The sequence below is a fragment of the Musa acuminata genome, chromosome BXJ1-3, assembly GCF_036884655.1.
Source record: "Musa acuminata AAA Group cultivar baxijiao chromosome BXJ1-3, Cavendish_Baxijiao_AAA, whole genome shotgun sequence".
NCBI classification, from domain to species: domain Eukaryota; kingdom Viridiplantae; phylum Streptophyta; class Magnoliopsida; order Zingiberales; family Musaceae; genus Musa; species Musa acuminata.
In genome coordinates this window covers 6,387,501-6,407,216 of record NC_088329.1, presented here as the reverse complement: position 1 = coordinate 6,407,216, position 19,716 = coordinate 6,387,501, and the positions used below count along the sequence as shown (strand labels likewise).

Here is a 19,716-nt window from a genome sequence, read left to right as displayed (position 1 = left end):
ATAGAAAGCCAGGTGTTTCGGGGCGTGGGAAAGCAGGGGTCGGGAAAGAATTCCGTTCATAAAATATCTGTTGCCGCACCAAATGTGTCAACAACCTCTCGCCCGCTCAACCACCTCACGCCCTATTTCTATTATCTCCCCGCCTGCACAAACTTATCCGAGCTTTTCTTCTTATCACGTTGCGGAAGCGACACGCGGATCGAAAATTTTCGTGCTGCGACGACAGGACAAAGGTGTCGACATGGCGGGGTCACCCGAGCGGCGGCGTTTACCAGTCTTCCCGAGACAGGCAACAGGGTTCCCTCCCACGTGGTACCTCGTCGCCGTGAATGACGTCATGGATTACGTGAAGAGACATGCTTTGTGAAAGGAGGATCCTGTTCCCTGCGCTGAGCGAGATAGATCATCTTGAATTTCTGGTACCCCTTCAAATTTACTTTCCTTAAAAAACTAATTAGAATTTTAGTTAAATTATATCATTAATTTGGCATATCAACCTATCACACACATTTTTGAATTTCTGATTATATAACAAAATTTACCTTTTGCACAGATAAATAGGCAAAATTTATCATTGTCCATTGTTTTCAACGATAAAACATTTTCTTGAATATGCCATGGTGAATGATATCCTTTTACTTGTGAATGAGTTAAATTGAAAGAGTTCATTTGGAAGGAGGATAAGTGATGATAACCCTAACTTGTGACATTTAATTTAATTGAAATGCAATTAAAATTTAGAGTCAATATAGAAATGATTTGACCGAGATGTTGTATTAAAAGTCAAGGAACAGATAGAAAATGGAAAGGATTGGTGGCCTAATTTACCCCTCAATCAAGCGTACTCTTGCTACCCACCCAAAGGTCGTTCACCTGTCCACTGGCAGCCAGGATTCACAGTTATTCCCAGACTGAGTGAACCAACTAAGGATGATCCGTGGGTCCCGCAAGCGGGTTTATAGAAACATCCTGATTCCTGAGTTGTGATTGGTCGTTTACAGGAAATCTTAACCTCATGCTTCCACCGAACGGGGCCCACGCCTGTTCTTCTTCCTAAACCACCGGTAGCTTATTATATCATCTTTTCCTCATCGAATCCCAAATTATGGAGTCCGATCTCCAAATCTAAACCTCGCAGCGCGGCGGAGTTGTCTCTCTCTCTTGTCGTTATCTCGCCTTATGGAGATCCCTCCGGCCTCAGCGGCGGCCGATGAACCCACCGCGGCGGCGGCGGCGATGTGGGAATGGGGTAGCCTCTTCGACTTCACCGACGTCGATGAAGATCCCCTGATCCTCCCCTGGGGAACCTCCGACGAAGCCCAGACGCTGCCGCCGCTGTCCACCGCGGAGCTGTCTTCCCTCCCGCTCCCTTTTGCCGAGCCGGCGCCGTCGGGGATCGAGGATGGGATGGGTCGCGTGAGGAAGAGGGACGCGAGACTCGTTTGCCCGAACTATTTGGCAGGAAGGGTGCCGTGCTCGTGCCCCGAGGAGGATGAGGAGGCGATGCAGGAGGTGGCGGTTGCCGGACCGCGGAAACGGTCCAGGAAGGGCGGGGCATCCAGGGTGGTTAGGTGCCAGGTACCGGGGTGCGAGGCGGATATCAGCGAGTTGAAGGGGTATCACAAGCGGCACAGGGTTTGTCTCCGGTGTGCGAATTCTTCATCGGTTGTTCTTGACGGGGAGCACAAGCGTTATTGCCAGCAGTGTGGCAAGTAAGTTGTATATTTTTGGATAACCTTGTAAGACCGTGATTTTTCGATGTAGAATTATTCCATCACATGGTTATTTTCTCCAAAGAATTCGAGAATGTATGATTCTTGGTATTGGTTTCTGTTAGTAACGTTGTATTCTTTTATAACCTTGTGATGTTGTATTTTACCGCATACAATTATTCTATCTTGTACTGACTTTATAATTTCAAAATAATTATTCATCATTTCTGGATTTCAGGACATTTTTTCTGCGTTAATAATCTTCCCCCCAATGTGCCAATGAGGGATTTAGAGGAATCGATTATGCCGTCTTAATCCTGCAAGCAGACAATAGGTCTTTGTGACTAAACTATAGTCACCCACGTCAAAAAGGAGCAACTTATTGGAGCGTTTAATTAATGAATAATATTGATTACAAACCATGCTGCTTTCTTCCATTTTAGGAAGTATGCAACTACTTTACATCTATTGGATTGTCTTCTTCAAGTTTATTTTGTCAACATATTTTTGAATTCAAATATGTCTTAGAAGGCCCTTAAATACATTAGATATACTTCCTTACTCTAAAATAATTTTTCAGGCAATAAAAGAAATAGAAGATGGTGTTTTCTCATTTAGGTATACATATTATCATTTTGTTAAATCATGCATCTTTCTTTGTTCTATGGCATAACTAATTCAAAATAGATGATGCGGGTCTATTGATATCAGCTGACTTTAATTATATTATCAAAATAATCCTAATTTCAAACATTTCAGAAATATTGTTGAGCTTTAATTTACATATTCATTAAGAATCTAAGATACTTGTAAGTGTTCTAGTGTTTCAGTTTGTGATAAACAAATCTGTAGCAATTCATAGTGCTTTGTTTATATATAACAAATTTGGCACTATACTTTAGTATCACATGGTGTAAAATTGGTCTTTGCGGCATCATGTGATTTTCTTAAACACCTCTTTACGAGCATAAAATAAATGTTGTTCTTTTCGGTTTTAGCTGACCTGATGCTGTTTTAAAGTAATTATGCCTTTGGATATTTACTATATTTTCCTGGTTCTAGCCTAAAATTTTAATAGTTTAAATTGTTGGATTCCAGGTTTCATGTTCTGCCAGATTTTGATGAGGGCAAACGTAGCTGTAGGAGAAAATTAGAACGACACAACAAAAGGAGGCGAAGAAAGCCTAATGACTTAAATAGTATAGTGGAAAAAGAAACAGACACGCAAGAAGACTCACTGCCTGATGTTTCTTTTGATGGTGAACCAATGAAAGGTTTTGTTTCTTACTTGTCAAGCATCAAAATCAGACATATCTGGTTATGTTTTAGTTCCTGGGTTCAATATATAATTGCTAAATAAATATTCGCTATTAGAAGCCAAGCAATGAGTGATAGTACACTTATATTTGCAAAATTACCGAAACACCAAATGATGAATATTTGCTTTTGTTAAATTTATGCCAAGGTTCATCGTACCATAGTGTACTCGGTATGGGTGGTATGTATTGATCCGATAGGGGACCAGTAAGGGCGGTACAGATTGGTCTATTGATATGCCTCATCGTACTATGTTTTGGTACATCGGTATGTACTGTACCAATGGTTGATCGGCATATCGGTACGGACCAGTAAAGTAAAGCATGATTTATGCTACACTGATTCGTGGAATTTGTCAATTTGATTTGCTGCATAATTTTTTATTCACCTACCTTGAACCATGTTTGTATTCTACCAGTGGTTGCCATATATTTTTCATGGTTCTGAGTCCTTTATATACCTGAACAAATATCGGAATACTACTCTGGCTGAGAAGTGGTGCAAACCTGAATAGTCAGTAGAACGTGCTTGATGAATATTTTTTTATTCACCAATGATGATTGATAATGTAGTATAAGATACATTTTCAACAAAGATCAATACCAACATTTACAAATAATAATAAAAAACATGTGAATATGGTAAGACTGTGGTACCAACTCATACTGTGAACAACAAATTGTGCTTGTAATACTCATTGTCACATTGGTGACATTGAGGTCGGATTTATGTGCTACATATTTAACAACAACACAGGATCCATTCATGATTTTTATTTTTCCTGTGCTGTATTTGGTCACTCTGATCTGATCTGATTCAGGTGATCTCTGTCTGATCTGGACTAGTCAATCATTCCAAGTTGTACTGAATTATCTTGTTGATCCCCATTATCTTTAGCCTATTCTGGCAGTTAAGCTAGTTCTCATTCAGTCGATCCTCCGATGTTTTTCAACTGATCCTGCCTATTTCATTTGGTTTTCAGTGAATCTTGGTAATTTTCGGTCGTTAAAAGAAAAAAAAAAGAGAAAAATTGGTCAATCCAGATCTTAAACCCCTTGACTAGTTCCAGAGCTAATCCTGATCCCATGGATCTTGATTCATGCTGTTGCTACTGCACTTTCTTAGGCATAATTTGTTTGTGCAGGAATAACTGTAGATTAATGTATTTTGTAACTACTCTAATGGAAATAACCAATAAATGATTTGTAATTGTTTTTCCACTCTTCCTGTTTACTGTTTTCCCTTTCTTACTCAATCTATTACACAATGGTCCATTTGATTTGATTGTCTCTTTCTTATTTTATGCTTTTCTAGAGACGGTAGATGAATTTACATGCAACACAGCTGAGACAGTTGTGAGCAACAAAAGTCTGGATGGAGAACCTCTAGCAGAATCTGAAGATGGGGGAGGTTCTCCCACTGGTTCACTTCCTAGCCTTAAAAACGATGATATAGTAATTTCTCGTGAAGCTCAGAAAGATGAAAGGATTACTAATTCAAAATCTGCCCTTTCTTCTAGTTTTTGTGAGAAGAAGAGTACTTATTCATCTCTGGTAGGTCCTTTTATCTCTTATCTTTTAGCTACCTGGCTTTTCTCTTCCAGTTTTGATTGATTCTCTATTGAGAAAGAGTGCCTTTGGCTATTAACATATTTTTACATGCATGTGGATTGTGATGCATTACTTGATTGTAGTGTCCGACAGGTCGAATATCATTCAAGCTCTACGATTGGAACCCTGCAGAATTTCCTAGACGATTGCGCCATCAAGTACTCTTTTAAGTTCTTAAGTAAAATTTAGCTGAGAAGGGCTACTTTATTGTTTAAATTGTGAGACAGACATTAACTAGTTGGTTTTATTTTAATTCTACAGATATTTCAGTGGTTGGCAAATATGCCTGTTGAGTTGGAGGGTTATATACGTCCTGGATGTACAATTTTGACTGTTTTCATTGCAATGCCACAGTCCATGTGGGATAAGGTATGAAGTTTTGTTTTCAGTAATCTAATATGCTTAGTAATGTCATATTTGTTGTTCCCATATTGTCATAATGGATGCATTATACTTGTTACTGATGCTGACTGCTTTTGTTCCAAAGATCTTACTGACATGAAAATTGTGGGTTACTGAATGTTTTTCTTGTACTTCTGTGCCTCTGGCTATCATAGAAACTATTGTTTCATTGCTGATATCAGAGGAATTTTCTTTTCTGTTGGCTAAAATGCAATCTCCAGTATGAGTGCTGTGTACTATTTATGGAAGCCATAGCATCCGTGTTGTAACTTGATACAAAATTATTGTTGATGGCCTACTTTACCACTTGCTTTATTAACAATTTAACACTTCTTGACAGTAGGAGCTTTTGGTTTATATGTTCCATCAGCATGAACTTTGTGCTTTTGCTTATCCTTTTTATATAATGATTCCTTTCATGATTTGATAAGGTCTTTTCATTATTGGGCCTCACAATAGGATTTTCATGTATTTCGGTCAACTGAGAAAGCTAATTTTAATGTCAAAATTCCTCTTAACAGTTATCTCAAAATGTGGCTCACTATGTGAGGGACTTGATTAATACACCTGAAAGTTTGTTGCGGGGAAGAGGCACCATTTTTGTTTATCTTGGCAATATGATTATCCATGTCTTGCAAGGTTAGCTCATACCTAAAATGTCTACTTATCACCAATTTCAGTTTCATTCAACTTGACCTGTGTTTTTAATTAGATAATGGCAGTCTACTTTGCTAGTTTTTGGCATGGCCATATGTTGTGCATTATTTGAATAAACAATTAAGCTTGGTTGTGCCTTTTCATTCTAATTAAAGAACGCTGTTTTGGTGTGAGGCTGCAGTGGTCCAATCCTCCATTGCTGATGGTTGGATGACTGATTGACATTGCTTTCTTAGGCAGTTTAAGTGCCTGCCTAGGTGCCCACCAAGGTTGGGGTTGGCTACAGGCCTTTTGCTTTAACTCATTAATGCTGCTTTGGGCTGGTTGGTATTGAATGATGTTTAATTGCCTAGTTGGCGACTAATCAGCCATTTAAATGGACAGAAACATCATAGATGGATTGAAATGTCATGATTAGGTTACAAATCTTTGATATTCATTGATCCATGACCGTATAAATTATCGGATGCATAAACTTCTCTAGCCACACCATTCACCGATGACTGAAGTAATGATATAAGTGATTGGATGACTAAAGAATGGTTTGTGGTGCTCTTCAACTGCCAATAAGTGGAAGGTTATCTTTCTTTCTGATTTCTGACCTCATCTTCTGCAAAGCATTTAAGTTCCACTTCGGTCTAGGTACCGAAACCTGTTCAAATTGGTAACTATCAATCAGTATAGTACCATTATCAGTGGTACGCACAGAAAGTAATTAAAAAGGATTGATATTTGTACTATGATAACTAGTGTTCCATACTTGGTTTGACCAATATGTATTTGACAGTATGCCTAGGATTTCATGGTATTTAATCATTTTTCGTTTCAATTTCTCTTCTTCCTAATGTTCTGTGTTCATGTATTGCTAGTGGTTGTTCTTTCCTTTGCATGAGTTGACAAAGCAGCTACTTTGATGATGCTAGAGTTGCCTCAGATTTTGTCTGTAGCTACTGCTAGTGTTGGTTGAAGCCATCACTAGGCCTTTATCATTGTGCAGTCGACAGGCATTGGTTGCAGCAGCTAGATTTCTTGATTGTTAGGCAATTGTCTAGATCATAGCCTAGCTTTTAGACGGTTCATGGCACCTAAGTTATCTGTTTGGCCCTTGTGTACGTATAGCATTACTGACTAGTCACGGGAAGTAGACTGGGACATCTCGAATTATCTGAGGAAATCATGTTTAATTTTGTGGTTGCTAATTTTCAGTTATAGTGAGATTTTACTCATGGCTGAGATAAAGAGATCCAGCCTTTCATGGGTTGACACTTTCTGGTGGTAATATTAAGGGCTGATATGAAATTGCAAACCTTATTAGGCATGTTGTGGGTGATTGGAAAAATAAAAATCCATCAATGTGGTTTGTCTGTGCAAGTGGCTGGACATTGAAGGGAAACACAATTCTTTTACTAATACTCACTTCCTATAATTTCCTATTGGCAACTGGATGATGTCAGCCATGTCTGACATCCAACTGTAATACAGCCTTTCACATTATAATTGTGCAATGTGCTAATTTGTACTATTTGTTCATTATGATGCTCAGCCCATGTCTGGTTTAAGCGTGGAAGGAGTATGAAACTTAAGAAAGCAGTAAAATGCTTAAGTTACAAGTGGCAATTGTAGTGTTTTACTAGTCTAGTTGCTATTCGCTACCTGCAATTTTCTGGTGGTACACACAGATATTGTGTTCATGTCCATCTTATCCACAGTTAATTGTGTACAATCCATGCTTGTCTTGTGATATTTTTATCACTTAATGCTTTCTGCATTCTTGCAACTAAAAGGCATTTGTCTCGATGATGTCATCTAAATAATTTGCAATTATGTGTGTCCTTTCTATATTCTGTAAATAGTAATTAAAATATTAGCAATACAATTTAAAGTGAAAGGAAATGACTTCTTGGTTAATATTGGTTAGTTGCCTGGAATAAAAAGTCATGTTTGTGGCATACATCCATTTATGTATTTCTTCTTTGGTCATCATTTTTGTTACAAATCCATGGAAGATACTAGAGCACATGGCAACTATACTAAATAAGTCATCATCACAACCATATATGCCTTCCCCGATAGGCTTGGCTCTAGAGCACAACTCAGAGCTTTCATGGCTCCATAAGGTGACTGATTTCTCTGACCAGCTGACAACTTATTAGTTTTCTTAAGTTGATGCAATCTCAATCGGATAATTCAGAGCTCTTTGTATTACAGTCATTTTCCCTTGAACTGTGTCATCAAGGGTAAGCACGTGCAAGAAATTTCTGAGATGTTTAATGTATATATATTCAGATGGAGCAACATTGACAAATATCAAGATGGAGGTGCAGGCACCAAGACTTCATTATGTTTATCCTTTTTATTTTGAAGCCGGGAAACCTATGGAGTTTGTTGCATGTGGAAGCAACCTTGAACAGCCTAAATTTCGGTAATTTATTTTCATTTAGAGTTTGCTATAGCTGTATCAGATCATCATGTTTAAGAGTGTCTTATAAGGATCATGTTTGAGACATGCTTGTGTCTCTACTTTAATGTACTTGCTTTTGGACCTGTATCTCAAATCATATGAAATTTAAGCATAAAAGATCTTTAACATTAATATATAATTTTCTTCCTTATGAATGCATGTAAGATGAAAAAAAAGAGTCCTATTGGAACACAAATTTATGGCAGGGATAGAAAATCTATAGATTGTCTATCTGTTTTTTCACCATGGACGGCTGAGATGGCTGTTGGCCCCTACTGGGTCTCTCCTCATTTTCTCCCATCGTATATGTAGATATCTAAATGTTTAATCAACAGAAAATTATGCTTGAAATAGAGTAGCTAGCCTAATGAGAAATGTTTGTTATGGCAGGTTTCTGGTATCATTTGCTGGAAAATATCTTAAATATGACTCTTGTCATGTCATATCTACTGGGAAATCCAGGTATCTTGATGGAAATAAAGCAGTGTGTATCAACAATTCTGAACATGAGATGTTCAGGATAAAAGTAACTCACCTGGACTCGGAGGTTTTTGGGCCTGCATTTATTGAGGTGTGTTTGCTTTAGAGAAGTTCGCAGTCTGCAAATAAGTTGTATAATTTTTCCTTCTTTTAATATCACAATTTAATGGTTGTCATTTTCTGAAAGAATTAGTTCATAAGAAACAGTTTCTAATTACTACATCCGTTAAATTATGGTCTTCCCTTTCTGTTACCTTGTTTTTATTTTAAAGCTATTGGCTTGTATATCCATATGATGAGGAAACTCTCTGTTAAATGAACATATGTTATTGTTTATATATTATTACACAGTTGAATTTGTTCATTCAACCATTGAGATTTCATGGTAGGAAATCAACAAACTTAAGCTGTTGGAGATGAAAAAAAATAGTATTATGATTAGTAAAATATCTATATCATTTTATTGGATAAAATAATGATTTCTGCAGCATTACCTTTTTTTTTGTAGGTTGAAAATGCGGCTGGAATATCCAACTATATACCTGTCCTCGTTGCTAACAAACAGATATGTTCTGAATTAGAGAGAATGGAAGAACCTGTAGTTGATTCTTGTTATGCCGGTCACATTATGTCCCAAAATTTTATTGCTAATTCCTCTCCAGGCTTTTGCGAAATTCTTGCATCCAGACAATCTGCAATGTCAGCATTGCTCTTAGATATAGCATGGTTACTGAAGGCACCATATTTGGAAGAAAAGGAAGCTTTTTGGAGTTTTACCAATGTCCAGAGGTTAACTTCTATGTTAAAGTTTTTACTCCAGAATGAGCTTTTTAGTGTGCTCCAAGCAATAATGCATCATCTGGATAATATTATTCTCACCGAGGGCTTTGATAAGCCAGACAATTGGACTTCTGATGTCGACCAGAAGCTATATGATGATTTTCTTAACCATGTAAGAGAAATTCTTTTTCAGAGAACTCTAAATGATACAAGGTTAACAGAACCAAAAAACCCACTTTGTGGACTTCTCATGCCACAAACCTCTCAGAAGACTAGCATGTGTGCCAAGAATTATACAAATCAAGTAAGTTATGTTGTTTGCTTTTGTGTTATTCTTGTGGATTGCTTAGTTCCAATGTTTTTTGCGTCAATGTTTTCCCAACCATATGCTTGATGTGTTGGTTCTATCATCATTCTTTGCATATAGGTAGTGCTAAATCATGGCTAACATTGGTGGTTATTAAAAAAATGAAGATATAAATAATTGTGTGTGAAATGATTTTGATTACAGTTGTCCTACCTTCTAAATTCTGAAGATAATGGGTAGGTAATCTGTTGCTTAAACAAAGGTATTGGGTTCTTATAATTGTTGCTTTAACATCTTATGAATTGATTTCTCTTTCCTCCTTTCTAAGGATGATTCAAATGTATTCCAATTCCTAATACGAATTCAAATTTTCAAGTGAGGGGACCATGTGTGCAAATGAGAGGCTTTCAACTTCATATCAGAAGTGATCATCTGTAATAGTTTGACCTTTCTAATGAGGATGTTATCGGGAAGTACGAAAAATTGGCTGCAATAATAACAATCTAGAGGTAGTTTTACTTTTATTTGAGATTAAGATGAGGGAAAATTGTCTAAAAGTCTTTGGACATGTCCAAAGAATTAAGTACACACAATAGTAAGAATTAGTGCTAAAGAAGACCTAGTTATAAACAGTCGAAATGGATAATACTGATTTTTGGACTGTTTGTGAATGTTGTCCTCCATATCGCTAAGTTGCAGGAATAGACAAAGGTAGCCAATCTCAAATTATTGAGAGTTCTGTTCATGCATTGAAAAGAATCCAAGGGCTTAGAATTTGAAAAATGAAAATGTACTCTTATTTGATTACTCAAGGTTTGTTGTTCTGTTTCATTTTTCCTGTCAATTGCATTGCTTTCTCTAGCTATTGGCTTTTAACGTAATATATTCTAGCATACTTGGGTTGGTATCATGTCTACAGTTACACACTGTTGAATGAAAATGCCTTCTCCATTCTGTTTTTTGTGGGTAGTTTAGATTGTACAGTGTTGTTTAGTAATTTTGTTCCCTAATACCTAATGATACTCCAAAAGTATCATCTGCGTAATAATTATATTTGTTTTTCCAGAAATATTCTTAATTCTATATCAAATTATATATGTTTTTGTGTTTTTCATATATAATTTCCTGAACCTTTTGATTTTTGTGCTGTTAATTTGACTTAGGTGGTGTCAATTTGTAAATCACCTTTATTTTTCAAAGAGTCCAACAGTCTTCTTGTAGTGTATCAAGTCCCTGATCACAACTAAATGTGTTTTCTAATAGGATAGCCTGATCGCAGTATGCCATTCTGTAGATGTTCTTCATATTAAGTTTGTGTTAAATGATTAATTTTCGGGGCCTTTCCATTGGGATATTGTCAACGGTTTTGTTTTAGAAAGATAGAAATTTTCTTTATATTGGCGAACAAACTACTTGGGAAAAAATTAACTTGCTAATCCTTTTCAATTTTCTTGTGTTGTAAATTCATGGGTTCAGATTCAATTCCTATCTCCCCCTCCTATTTATATATCATGTGCCCATTTTCTGCTCAATAAAGGGAGAAAGTCTATTACCTTCTACCTGCGTGGACATTCTGAACCTGCGGATATTATTTTCCATTCTCTATGTTGCGATTAAGATTATGCAACTTTGCACGAGAACATCAAGATTTATAGTACATATTATGGTGATATTGTTTTTAAGAGTTAATTAGACATTGAAATACCGTGATAAGATAGACTGACAATTATATCTTCTCTACAATTATCCATCTACATAATCCATCCTAATCCACAAATTTTTGCAGGATAACGAGGCAATTGGAGACAGTTCGTGTTCGACCTCGTTGCATCCAGCCATCGAGCATGATGTAAATGTTCCACTTGTAACCAAAGAGATTGTTGACAGGAGGGGCTGTCACCAAAACCCGGTTTTCAAACCCTCTTTGGACGATATTTTCTCAAACAAAATCATGAGGACTCGCTTTCCTTTGTTGGTAGTAGTTAGTGTTGTTTTGTGCTTAGCAGCATGTATCATCCTCTTCCACCCACATAAGGCCGGGGAGTTTGCGATTTCCGTCAGAAGGTGTATGTTTGGCGGCCCCCCCTCCCCCCTCGTGAAACCAAGCTAACACTTCCGGTTTCACTTGTGTCCTATGTACAGTGTAGAATTGTTCGGCTTGCACTGGTTGCAAGTAGCATCTCCCCAAATTCTACATGCCATTTATTGACCTCAGGGATAGTCTGAACTGAAACAGAGCACAACTTGCAATCTGTAAAGGTATTTGTTACTCTACTAGGTCAGAAAATTATGGGTTTGATATATGGTCCCTATGATTATTATTTAGAATGTAGACTATCACTCCTTTTGTCAATTTTGTTCGATGAGAATATGATCTTAAAATTGTTGGTGTAACAAATTTCGTCTCTTATGTTTTTAGCCATCATAAGCTTTTATCTTTTGAGCTCGATTTGGCCTTGCTTGAATCGACTGAAGGTTTACTATTGTTGTTTATCATGGATAACCTAGAGATGTTATCAATCAGTTTATTATGGAATTGAATGCGAGATTAAGATCCTTGTTCATTTCTATTTGAGTACAAGATATTGACAGTGATATTTCTCTACAATATTTCCTGCTCCATTTATTATCATGATGATACCTGCAAAAGTGTCAGGCAGTTCATCCATTGTTTAGCGCAAGACATCAACAAGTTTTTCCTTCCTAAATTCCAATCCAGGTTTGATCTGAATTATTGGATTAGTTTGCTTTCATATGGTTTATTTATCATGTCTGACACTTGTGATGCATCTAAGCAGACTCGCCATAAGTTCAACAACAACAGAAGCAGTTGGATGAGCAGCCGCAACAACAATCGAGGTAACATTTAGATTTATTGTCACACCAAGCATGGATTTACATGTATTTGTGGATCCTCCTGCACACTTGAGCATCAATCTAAACCGCTTCTTAGGCACTGTTGTTGCCTGGGTAAGCATCCTTGAAGGAGTTCTTCCTGGCGGCTGCCAGCACAGTCTTGTCTGCAACAATGAAGTATGCCATTCCGGCAGCTGCACCCAATCAAACTCCCCATTACTCACACAACATTCGATCAACAGGATCAGAAATCATTTGGAAAGAGTGTTCAAGACCTGTGGAGACGATGAGAGCTTGAGCTGTGGGGTTGAGGTTGTACCTCGCCCATGGCAGCATCCGAACGCTGGCCAACTGATGCAAGCAAGCTCGGTTCAACCGATGGCCCAGAAGAGAACACGACTGAGGTCACACGGTATACAAGGAAGAGTATGCTTACAGTGGGAACAGCAGCTGCAAAACCTGCAACGACGGCGGCCTTCGCTCCTGCGACGACTCCCTCTGCCGACCATACCGAGCAAAGAACGAGATCAGCGATAGGACGAAGTGCGGCGGTAACCAAATGCTAAGATGAAGACGGAGGAGATGATACCGTGGGAGCAGCGCTTGGCCATGGCCAGCTTCTGGTCCAGGGAAGCGCGAGTTGCCGGAGCCATTCTTTTCGTCTGGATTAAAGAGGAGAGAGCTTGAGTCGAGAGAGGAAAGATGTGAGCTGTGAGATGTGGATGCGTGTGGGTAGTCAGTCTCTTTATAGGCGATGGAAGAGAGTGGGTGAGAGCGAGCGAGCGAGGAAGAAGTCGATGGTTTTGAGCGTTCGGTGTGCTCCTGGAAATGTGGGCACACCGTTCTGATGTCACTGCCTCCGGTTCTCGGTGGCCTGTGGTCTTTTAGATGGCGACAAATGCCTCTCACTGTTGTGACGGATGGTCCCGTTTCCATCCTCGGGGTTAATAACACCAAAGGGTATTCGAGTCTATGATGTCTTAAGCTAATAATCTCCAGTAATTTATTATTGATTTATTGGTACGATGGTATTTAATTTTAATTGAGTTTTTTTATAAGTAAAAAAAAAAGGAAATAATAGATGTCTTCACCCTTTAATCCTTTTTCTGCCATGCAAAGTCATTAAATTCTTGATATTTTCAATTCACTAAATATTGGAATCAATAGATGGATTTGACCCATGACATCAACAACCAAAATTCTTAACCAAATTTAAAAATAATATATATTTTAAAATTATCATCTTTATTCGTAGCTCTTTGTCTCGTCAAATTTAAAAATAATATATATTTAAAAACTATTTCTCATAACTGTCAACATATTATATTGTTGATGGGAAGGTAAAAACTTTAGCATAGAAGACACACAAATGACTGTTTCTCTAACTAAAATTCTGATCATCTAAATCGACTGTAACGCAACATTAAGACTTTGAAATCTAATCATCTAAATCACGAACGAAAAATCCCAAAAGTCAATCCGATGGTAACCCGTGGAACTCATGTCGGGTGAATTAGGACAGGAACAGTACCGCCTTGTCGACTTGCGACTGCGTGATGCCATGTTCCTCGGACGTTTGACGCCTCTCTCTCTCTCTCTCTGTCTCATGTATCCGTACAGTAGCACCCAGGAAACGTGAAGCTGTTGGAGAAGCAAATGGTATTTTGGTTCCACGACATCCACATCTGGTCCCTTGGTTTTGCGTGGCAGATGATCGCAGATATATATGTATCTCCACGGTGGGGTCGGATCATGAGGAGCGACGGCACAGCAGCACCCTAAAAGGGCTAATGGATTTCTACGTCTGCCGAACATGACTGTAGTATTAATCTCTTTTTCTTTTAACCTCACGAAAAAGATATTATAGTCGTTGAAGTGCATATTATTTTGATTAAATATAATATGTTAGCAATTAAAAGAATTAAAAAGATTTGATCAAATACTGTTGTCATTGCATCCTAATTATTTTAACTTAAAAAGATCAATTTTACTTTGTATTTCGATTATCCGAAAAAGTCATGAGTTTAATCCAACCCAAGTAAGTTTGGTGTCACGAGGATAAGGGATTCTTGCAAAGATTATATCATAATAATGTACAAAAAAAAAATTATTCGATGTTTAAATTAATAAAGATTCGAAGGACTATAATTTTTTCAAACAGATTGAATATTTAAATGCTCTTTTATAAAGGACTCGAGTAACTATTAAAATTGAAATAAAAATTTAATTTATGAAATAATTACACAAAATCTTAGATCATCATCGGGCGATGAATACTTGAGTTGAATCGTTGAACACCACAATTATGATACGATGATTCGTTCAGATATCAAAGGGGTCTTTTTATCGAAGATCACTTGACATCTTCTTTATCGATAGTATCGAGTAAAAGACCTTAGATAATAAAAAATAGACTGTTATCTTAGAGCTAGCTCATCATGTTATTTTAATATTACATTAGAATCTCTTTTTATTTTATTTTTTTCAGAACTGAGCATTTTAAGGTTGATTGAGAGACTCGTTATGATTAAGAAACCCAAAGAATTGGATTAAGACAACGTTTTCGTACATGATATATGGGAATGCAACGGGAAAGATTAGAGAGATCGAGAAGAGTGGAATGAATGATCGTCGACTCCTCCGTCATAAGATGTGGCAACGATAGAAGAAGCTCAACATCCTCCTCCATCTTCTCGTCACAAAGTAATATCTCAGCCAGACTTACGATTTGGATATGTGTACAAGTAACGTTCTTTTAGTCAATGGACATGCAAACCTTGCTTGCTAAAAGATTGGTGACATCGCTTAGTGTTGATCATTTTTTCTCCAGGAAACAGTGTGTGTCATCTTTTAGACTTGATCTACTGCCATGAGAACATAACAAAAACTTGATATCTTCCCCTTCGGAGAGTCCACATTTGGCAGGAACGCACAAAGTCTGGTATCAATCACAGTTGGCAAACAAAAAATATGCTAAAATCACATATCATCATATAAGAACAAAAAAAATATGCTGGTTCAATTTCACCCACAAGACGTTAAAGCATTAAATAAGAGAGAGAGAGAGAGAGAGATGCATTTCATCTTCCATAACCAAACCATATAAATGTCAATAGTAATGTTGGCAGGTTTTAATAAAAAGTTAAACAAAACTCTTTCCTCCTAATGACCTTTATATTCCATATTTTAGTCCTCTCCTAGCAATCAGGAGTGTCAACTCCATGTCCACACTAAAGGCATAAGATGACCAGATATGATTTCGGAGCAATATCGCTTGACTGCGCAACCTAAAGGAGTAAAAAGACTGTCCGAATGACCGAATATAATTTTAAACACCACATGACTGAATAAAATAGAATAACCGATGCAAATATTATGCAAAGCGGATTTTTAAAGGAATCATAAAACAAGGTAAATGACAATGATGAGGATTATGTTTACGGATCTCATAGTTAAAATGTGTTACGCAATGTAAATTATAGTTGTTTCTAATACTTGCATCCAACAAAATAATCTACATTCCAAACCATACTCCCCTCCTGTTCTATATATTGTAACATCCATTGTGACAAATCTCACATTTAATATGAATTATCCAAACAATAAGAGCGATCATGAAAGGACAGAAAGAAAAAAATGAACACATCAGAAACTTGCACCTCCTCGATGATGCATCTCAAAAGCAAAAAAGACAAAAAAAAAAAAAAAAAACCTCCCCTCAATATTCATTATCCAGTGCCAAGCCTCACAAAGCATTACTCCATATCCTTGTGATTTTCCTGACCTAAGATGCTATATGCAAGTTAAGAGTAAGCAGAGCGTACATAGATCCTGCGCCGAATGGGGGTCCTGCATGATGGGCAGTCCTTCATACCCTGCTTCTCATGCAACTCATTGCATTTTGCACAAACAACTTGATGGGAGCAGGGAAGGAAAACAACTGACATTTCCTCAGTCAAGCACATTACACATTCTCGATCACGCCGTATGTCTCCATTTCCTGATCCCTGGGAATCCCCCATATCAGTGTTAGAATGAACACTGGTATCCCAACTAAGCACTGGAATTTTTGTACAACTTTTCAGCCTGAGTTTCGCAATCTGGTTTTCTAGTGTCCTGATATCATCTTTGTATCTTTGTAAACCAATTTCTGTCTTCAATATAAAGGCATCTTCCTCCAATTTTGCTGAGGCCTCTATATTCTCACGTTCATTTTTTTGGGCAGCAGCCTGCATGAGTGATTCTTCCTTTGCCTTCTCTTCCTGCTTCCAAGCAGCCTGTGATGTTTTCCTTCCAGGTGAGGAGACATATCACATTGTGCATATCTAAACAATTCAAAATGACCAAGGACTATAACAGTTTGTGGTGATGTGGAAAAGGTAAAACAGAAAGAAAACTAGAATTAGATACATGATTGGGGAACCTTTGGTAACTAAACAAGTTTATCCAATCTTTAGAATCTAATCAAGCCTTCTTAGATTCCATAACCAGCTTTGTTCTGTTTATTCTTCCTTGATCATTTGTAATCACCAAATATGGGATCTCTTAAAAGCTGGGTTAGTCTGTTAGTTAGACAGACAAACATACATATAAAAGTTGCCAAGTAAGATTGACATCTCAGATGAACTACAAAAAGAAGACAGGTGAAAATAATCTTATTTGACTGAAATCGAAATACTTTTTTCAACATTCATTTTTGATCCTTTGTTCCTGAAAGGTCTGAAACTACAGCATCCATCTGTGCTTGAATGCACACTGGGAACTGAAGGAACTAACATAGGAACACAACGGTGAAGATGATATTATTGCTCAATATGCTTTTAACTGCCCACTAACAATATGCCATGTAACTTCATATTTAATTTATTGTATGTATCAGCTGAACTTACAAAATACAGTCACACGCTATTCAGTAATTATTTTGTAGTTCATTAATAACAAAGGACAGTCCAGTGCAAATGGATCCCATCAATACAGGTCTAAGGAGGGTCAACGAATGCAGCCTTATATCTGCAAGCAGAAGGCTGTCTCTGTGATTCAAATCTTAATCACCTATATCATAAAGGAGTAATATTACTGTGAAACAGAGACCCATCCTTAGAGTTTCCTAACAATGCACGGGAGAAAATGGAATTTTCTATTAGCTCCAATATGGGTCACAAAGGTGGACAATATTCTGAGCGTAGGATTGAACGTCAGAGAGATAAAAGACAAGCCCATAACAAGCAAGCAATGATGTAACTAAGAAGCAATGTGTTCATCGACAGTTACCTCACTTTGGTCATGACAATCCTTAGCTTCTTCAAGTTGATGCCGAAGCCGTGAGAGTTTGTTCTTTTCAGCTGCAAGCTCCTCATTAAACATCACTTTTTCCTTTTCCCATGAATGTATCTTCTTAAGGGTCATAATCTCCCTCATTGATGCTTCTTGACAATTAGCTGCTAATTTGGTAGCATGTGACTTTGCAATTTCCAATGCCTGCCTCAGTTTGTTGTTGTCATTTTCAAGCTTTCCCATAGTCGCATTTGACATTTCATATTGTGCACAAGCTTTCGACCATGCATACTCTGTCTCTGCTACCTTCTTCATCATGCTGACTTCGAGTGTCTCCTTTTCCTTCAGGAGACGAGTTGCTTCTTCTTTTTCTTGCCTCAGGATTTGAAGCTCAACTTTGTCCTTGCTCAGTCTACGAGCAGCCTGCATCACCTTTTGCTGTGCCCAATCTCTCCAATCCTGCAGTTGGGTCTGCAGCTCCTGAACACGGGGGACTAACTTGACCAATATCTCATCCTTTGCATCCGCAGCACAATTGGAACCAGCCTGATGGCACAGAAAGCTGGAAATGCTACTACTCTTTTTAGATACAGCAGTATCATTAGGTCTGGTACTGATGTCATCGCTGATATTACTAGAAAGTAATAAGGAAGCATCGGTGTTTGCAGCAAGTAATGAAGCACTATTGCTAACTTTGTCCGTGCCAGACGATGATGAGCCAGCAGTAAAAGAAAAGTTCTGAGTCGTATATGATTGTGATGTTAGGAGATCAACTGTTTTATCTAGTTTAAGAGGAGAGCTTTTAGGATCCATGCTTACAGAATCGGAAATTGATTTGCATTTTTTGTCTAACAGCAGGTTACCCAAGTTGCTATTTTTGGATAATCTCGAAGCTGATCTATGTCCATGACCTCGGTTATTCCTTTCCAAATGAGTTGACCTGTATCGATTCCTAGAACTACCTGCAAGCCCCTTTCTACTACCTGCAAGCTTTTCTCGTGTTAGAGAAGGTTTAGCCACAGTCTGAGACCGGAATTCCTCCTCTGCAGATTTAGATGACGATGGTGGATTCTCCTTCATGGGACCTGAACTAGAAGTTGCGCCATGCACAATGCTTGAGGCATAAAATTTTGAAGAAGTTAAGCCTGGGACACCACCCAAAGGTGGCATTTCAGCTTTGGAAGTAATTTGAGGATGAGTTATTGACGGTTTTAGCTTATCACTTTCAGGGACATTGCTTTCCACCATGACTGAAGTAGTAGTGCCATTGGTATTCGGCTCTACATTTGACTGCACAGCAGGAGCCCTTGAGATCTCATTGCATCCTGAACCACTGAAAGTATCACCATCTGTTATACATGCATGGGAAAGATTAATATCATGGATCAACAAGGACCACATTGCTTCACCTCTGCTATAGAAAGGCCGCATCTTCCTAAGCACATTAACCATGTCTTCCAACAAGCTCTTCTGCAACTTCCTCATATCCTCAGATGAGTTCTCTCTGCTTGAAATATCCACTGCTTTCCCGCTTGACAGGTACTCCAGAGCATGTTCCACAATGTTCGAAACAGGATCTTTACAACCATAGCAACGGCCGATTCTTAATAGAGCATTAATTGCGACGGACTCTTTGTATCCATACAAAGTGATCTTCTTTATTGCACTCTTAAAAGCTATGTCCAAATTACTCAAGAGAAGCTCCTCAAGTTGGGTTTCCATCATGCCGCTCCAGTCTGTATATTTAACATCCTCCAAATCGAGTACCTCTTTGAGGCTATGGGTAAGAGCTCTACATGTACTGCAGGCGCTTACGTGCTTCTCAAGATCATGATTACTCAATGGCCCAGTTGGAAATGG

At 38.0% G+C, this 19,716-nt stretch overlaps 3 protein-coding genes across 8 annotated transcripts in view; 1 reads left to right on the top strand and 2 right to left on the bottom strand.

The window, feature by feature from the left end:
- The first annotated feature begins 1,083 nt into the window (after nucleotides 1-1,083).
- LOC135619195 (squamosa promoter-binding-like protein 9) lies at nucleotides 1,084-13,605 on the top strand. Of its 4 annotated transcripts, none has more exons than XM_065120989.1 (12): nucleotides 1,084-1,712; nucleotides 2,811-2,986; nucleotides 4,344-4,582; nucleotides 4,723-4,797; nucleotides 4,901-5,008; nucleotides 5,563-5,680; nucleotides 7,985-8,120; nucleotides 8,550-8,730; nucleotides 9,148-9,723; nucleotides 11,513-12,445; nucleotides 12,525-12,585; nucleotides 12,825-13,605. In XM_065120989.1, the coding sequence occupies exons 1-10, from the start codon at nucleotides 1,180-1,182 to the stop codon at nucleotides 11,834-11,836; spliced, it is 2,466 nt and encodes an 821-aa protein (XP_064977061.1). In that variant the 5' UTR covers nucleotides 1,084-1,179; the 3' UTR covers nucleotides 11,837-12,445; nucleotides 12,525-12,585; nucleotides 12,825-13,605. The 4 variants fall into 4 exon arrangements, with proteins under 4 accessions (XP_064977061.1, XP_064977055.1, XP_064977038.1 ...); XM_065120983.1 differs by having other exon boundaries at nucleotides 12,680-13,605; XM_065120966.1 differs by having other exon boundaries at nucleotides 11,513-12,585.
- Nucleotides 12,562-13,305, bottom strand: LOC135582676 (early nodulin-93-like). Of its 2 annotated transcripts, XM_065121008.1 has the most exons (4): nucleotides 13,172-13,305; nucleotides 13,019-13,080; nucleotides 12,858-12,933; nucleotides 12,562-12,776 (listed from the first exon to the last, which is right to left on the bottom strand). In XM_065121008.1, the coding sequence occupies exons 1-4, from the start codon at nucleotides 13,233-13,235 to the stop codon at nucleotides 12,676-12,678; spliced, it is 303 nt and encodes a 100-aa protein (XP_064977080.1). In that variant the 5' UTR covers nucleotides 13,236-13,305; the 3' UTR covers nucleotides 12,562-12,675. The 2 variants fall into 2 exon arrangements, with proteins under 2 accessions (XP_064977080.1, XP_064977072.1); XM_065121000.1 differs by having other exon boundaries at nucleotides 12,858-13,080.
- A 2,519-nt stretch (nucleotides 13,606-16,124) lies between the features above and the next one.
- The window catches only part of LOC135587004 (putative E3 ubiquitin-protein ligase RF298), a 4,406-nt gene continuing 814 nt past the window's right edge, over nucleotides 16,125-19,716 (bottom strand). Inside the window, exons 3-4 of one of the 2 annotated variants that reach the window (XM_065120959.1) lie at nucleotides 17,854-19,716; nucleotides 16,125-16,859 (exon numbers count right to left, since the gene is read on the bottom strand). The exon at nucleotides 17,854-19,716 is cut by the window's right edge and continues 180 nt beyond it. In XM_065120959.1, the coding sequence (XP_064977031.1) occupies nucleotides 16,386-16,859; nucleotides 17,854-19,716 (2,337 nt within the window). In that variant the 3' untranslated portion in view covers nucleotides 16,125-16,385. The remainder of the gene's footprint in view (nucleotides 16,860-17,853) is intronic. The other variant, XM_065120954.1, reaches the window with a different exon arrangement.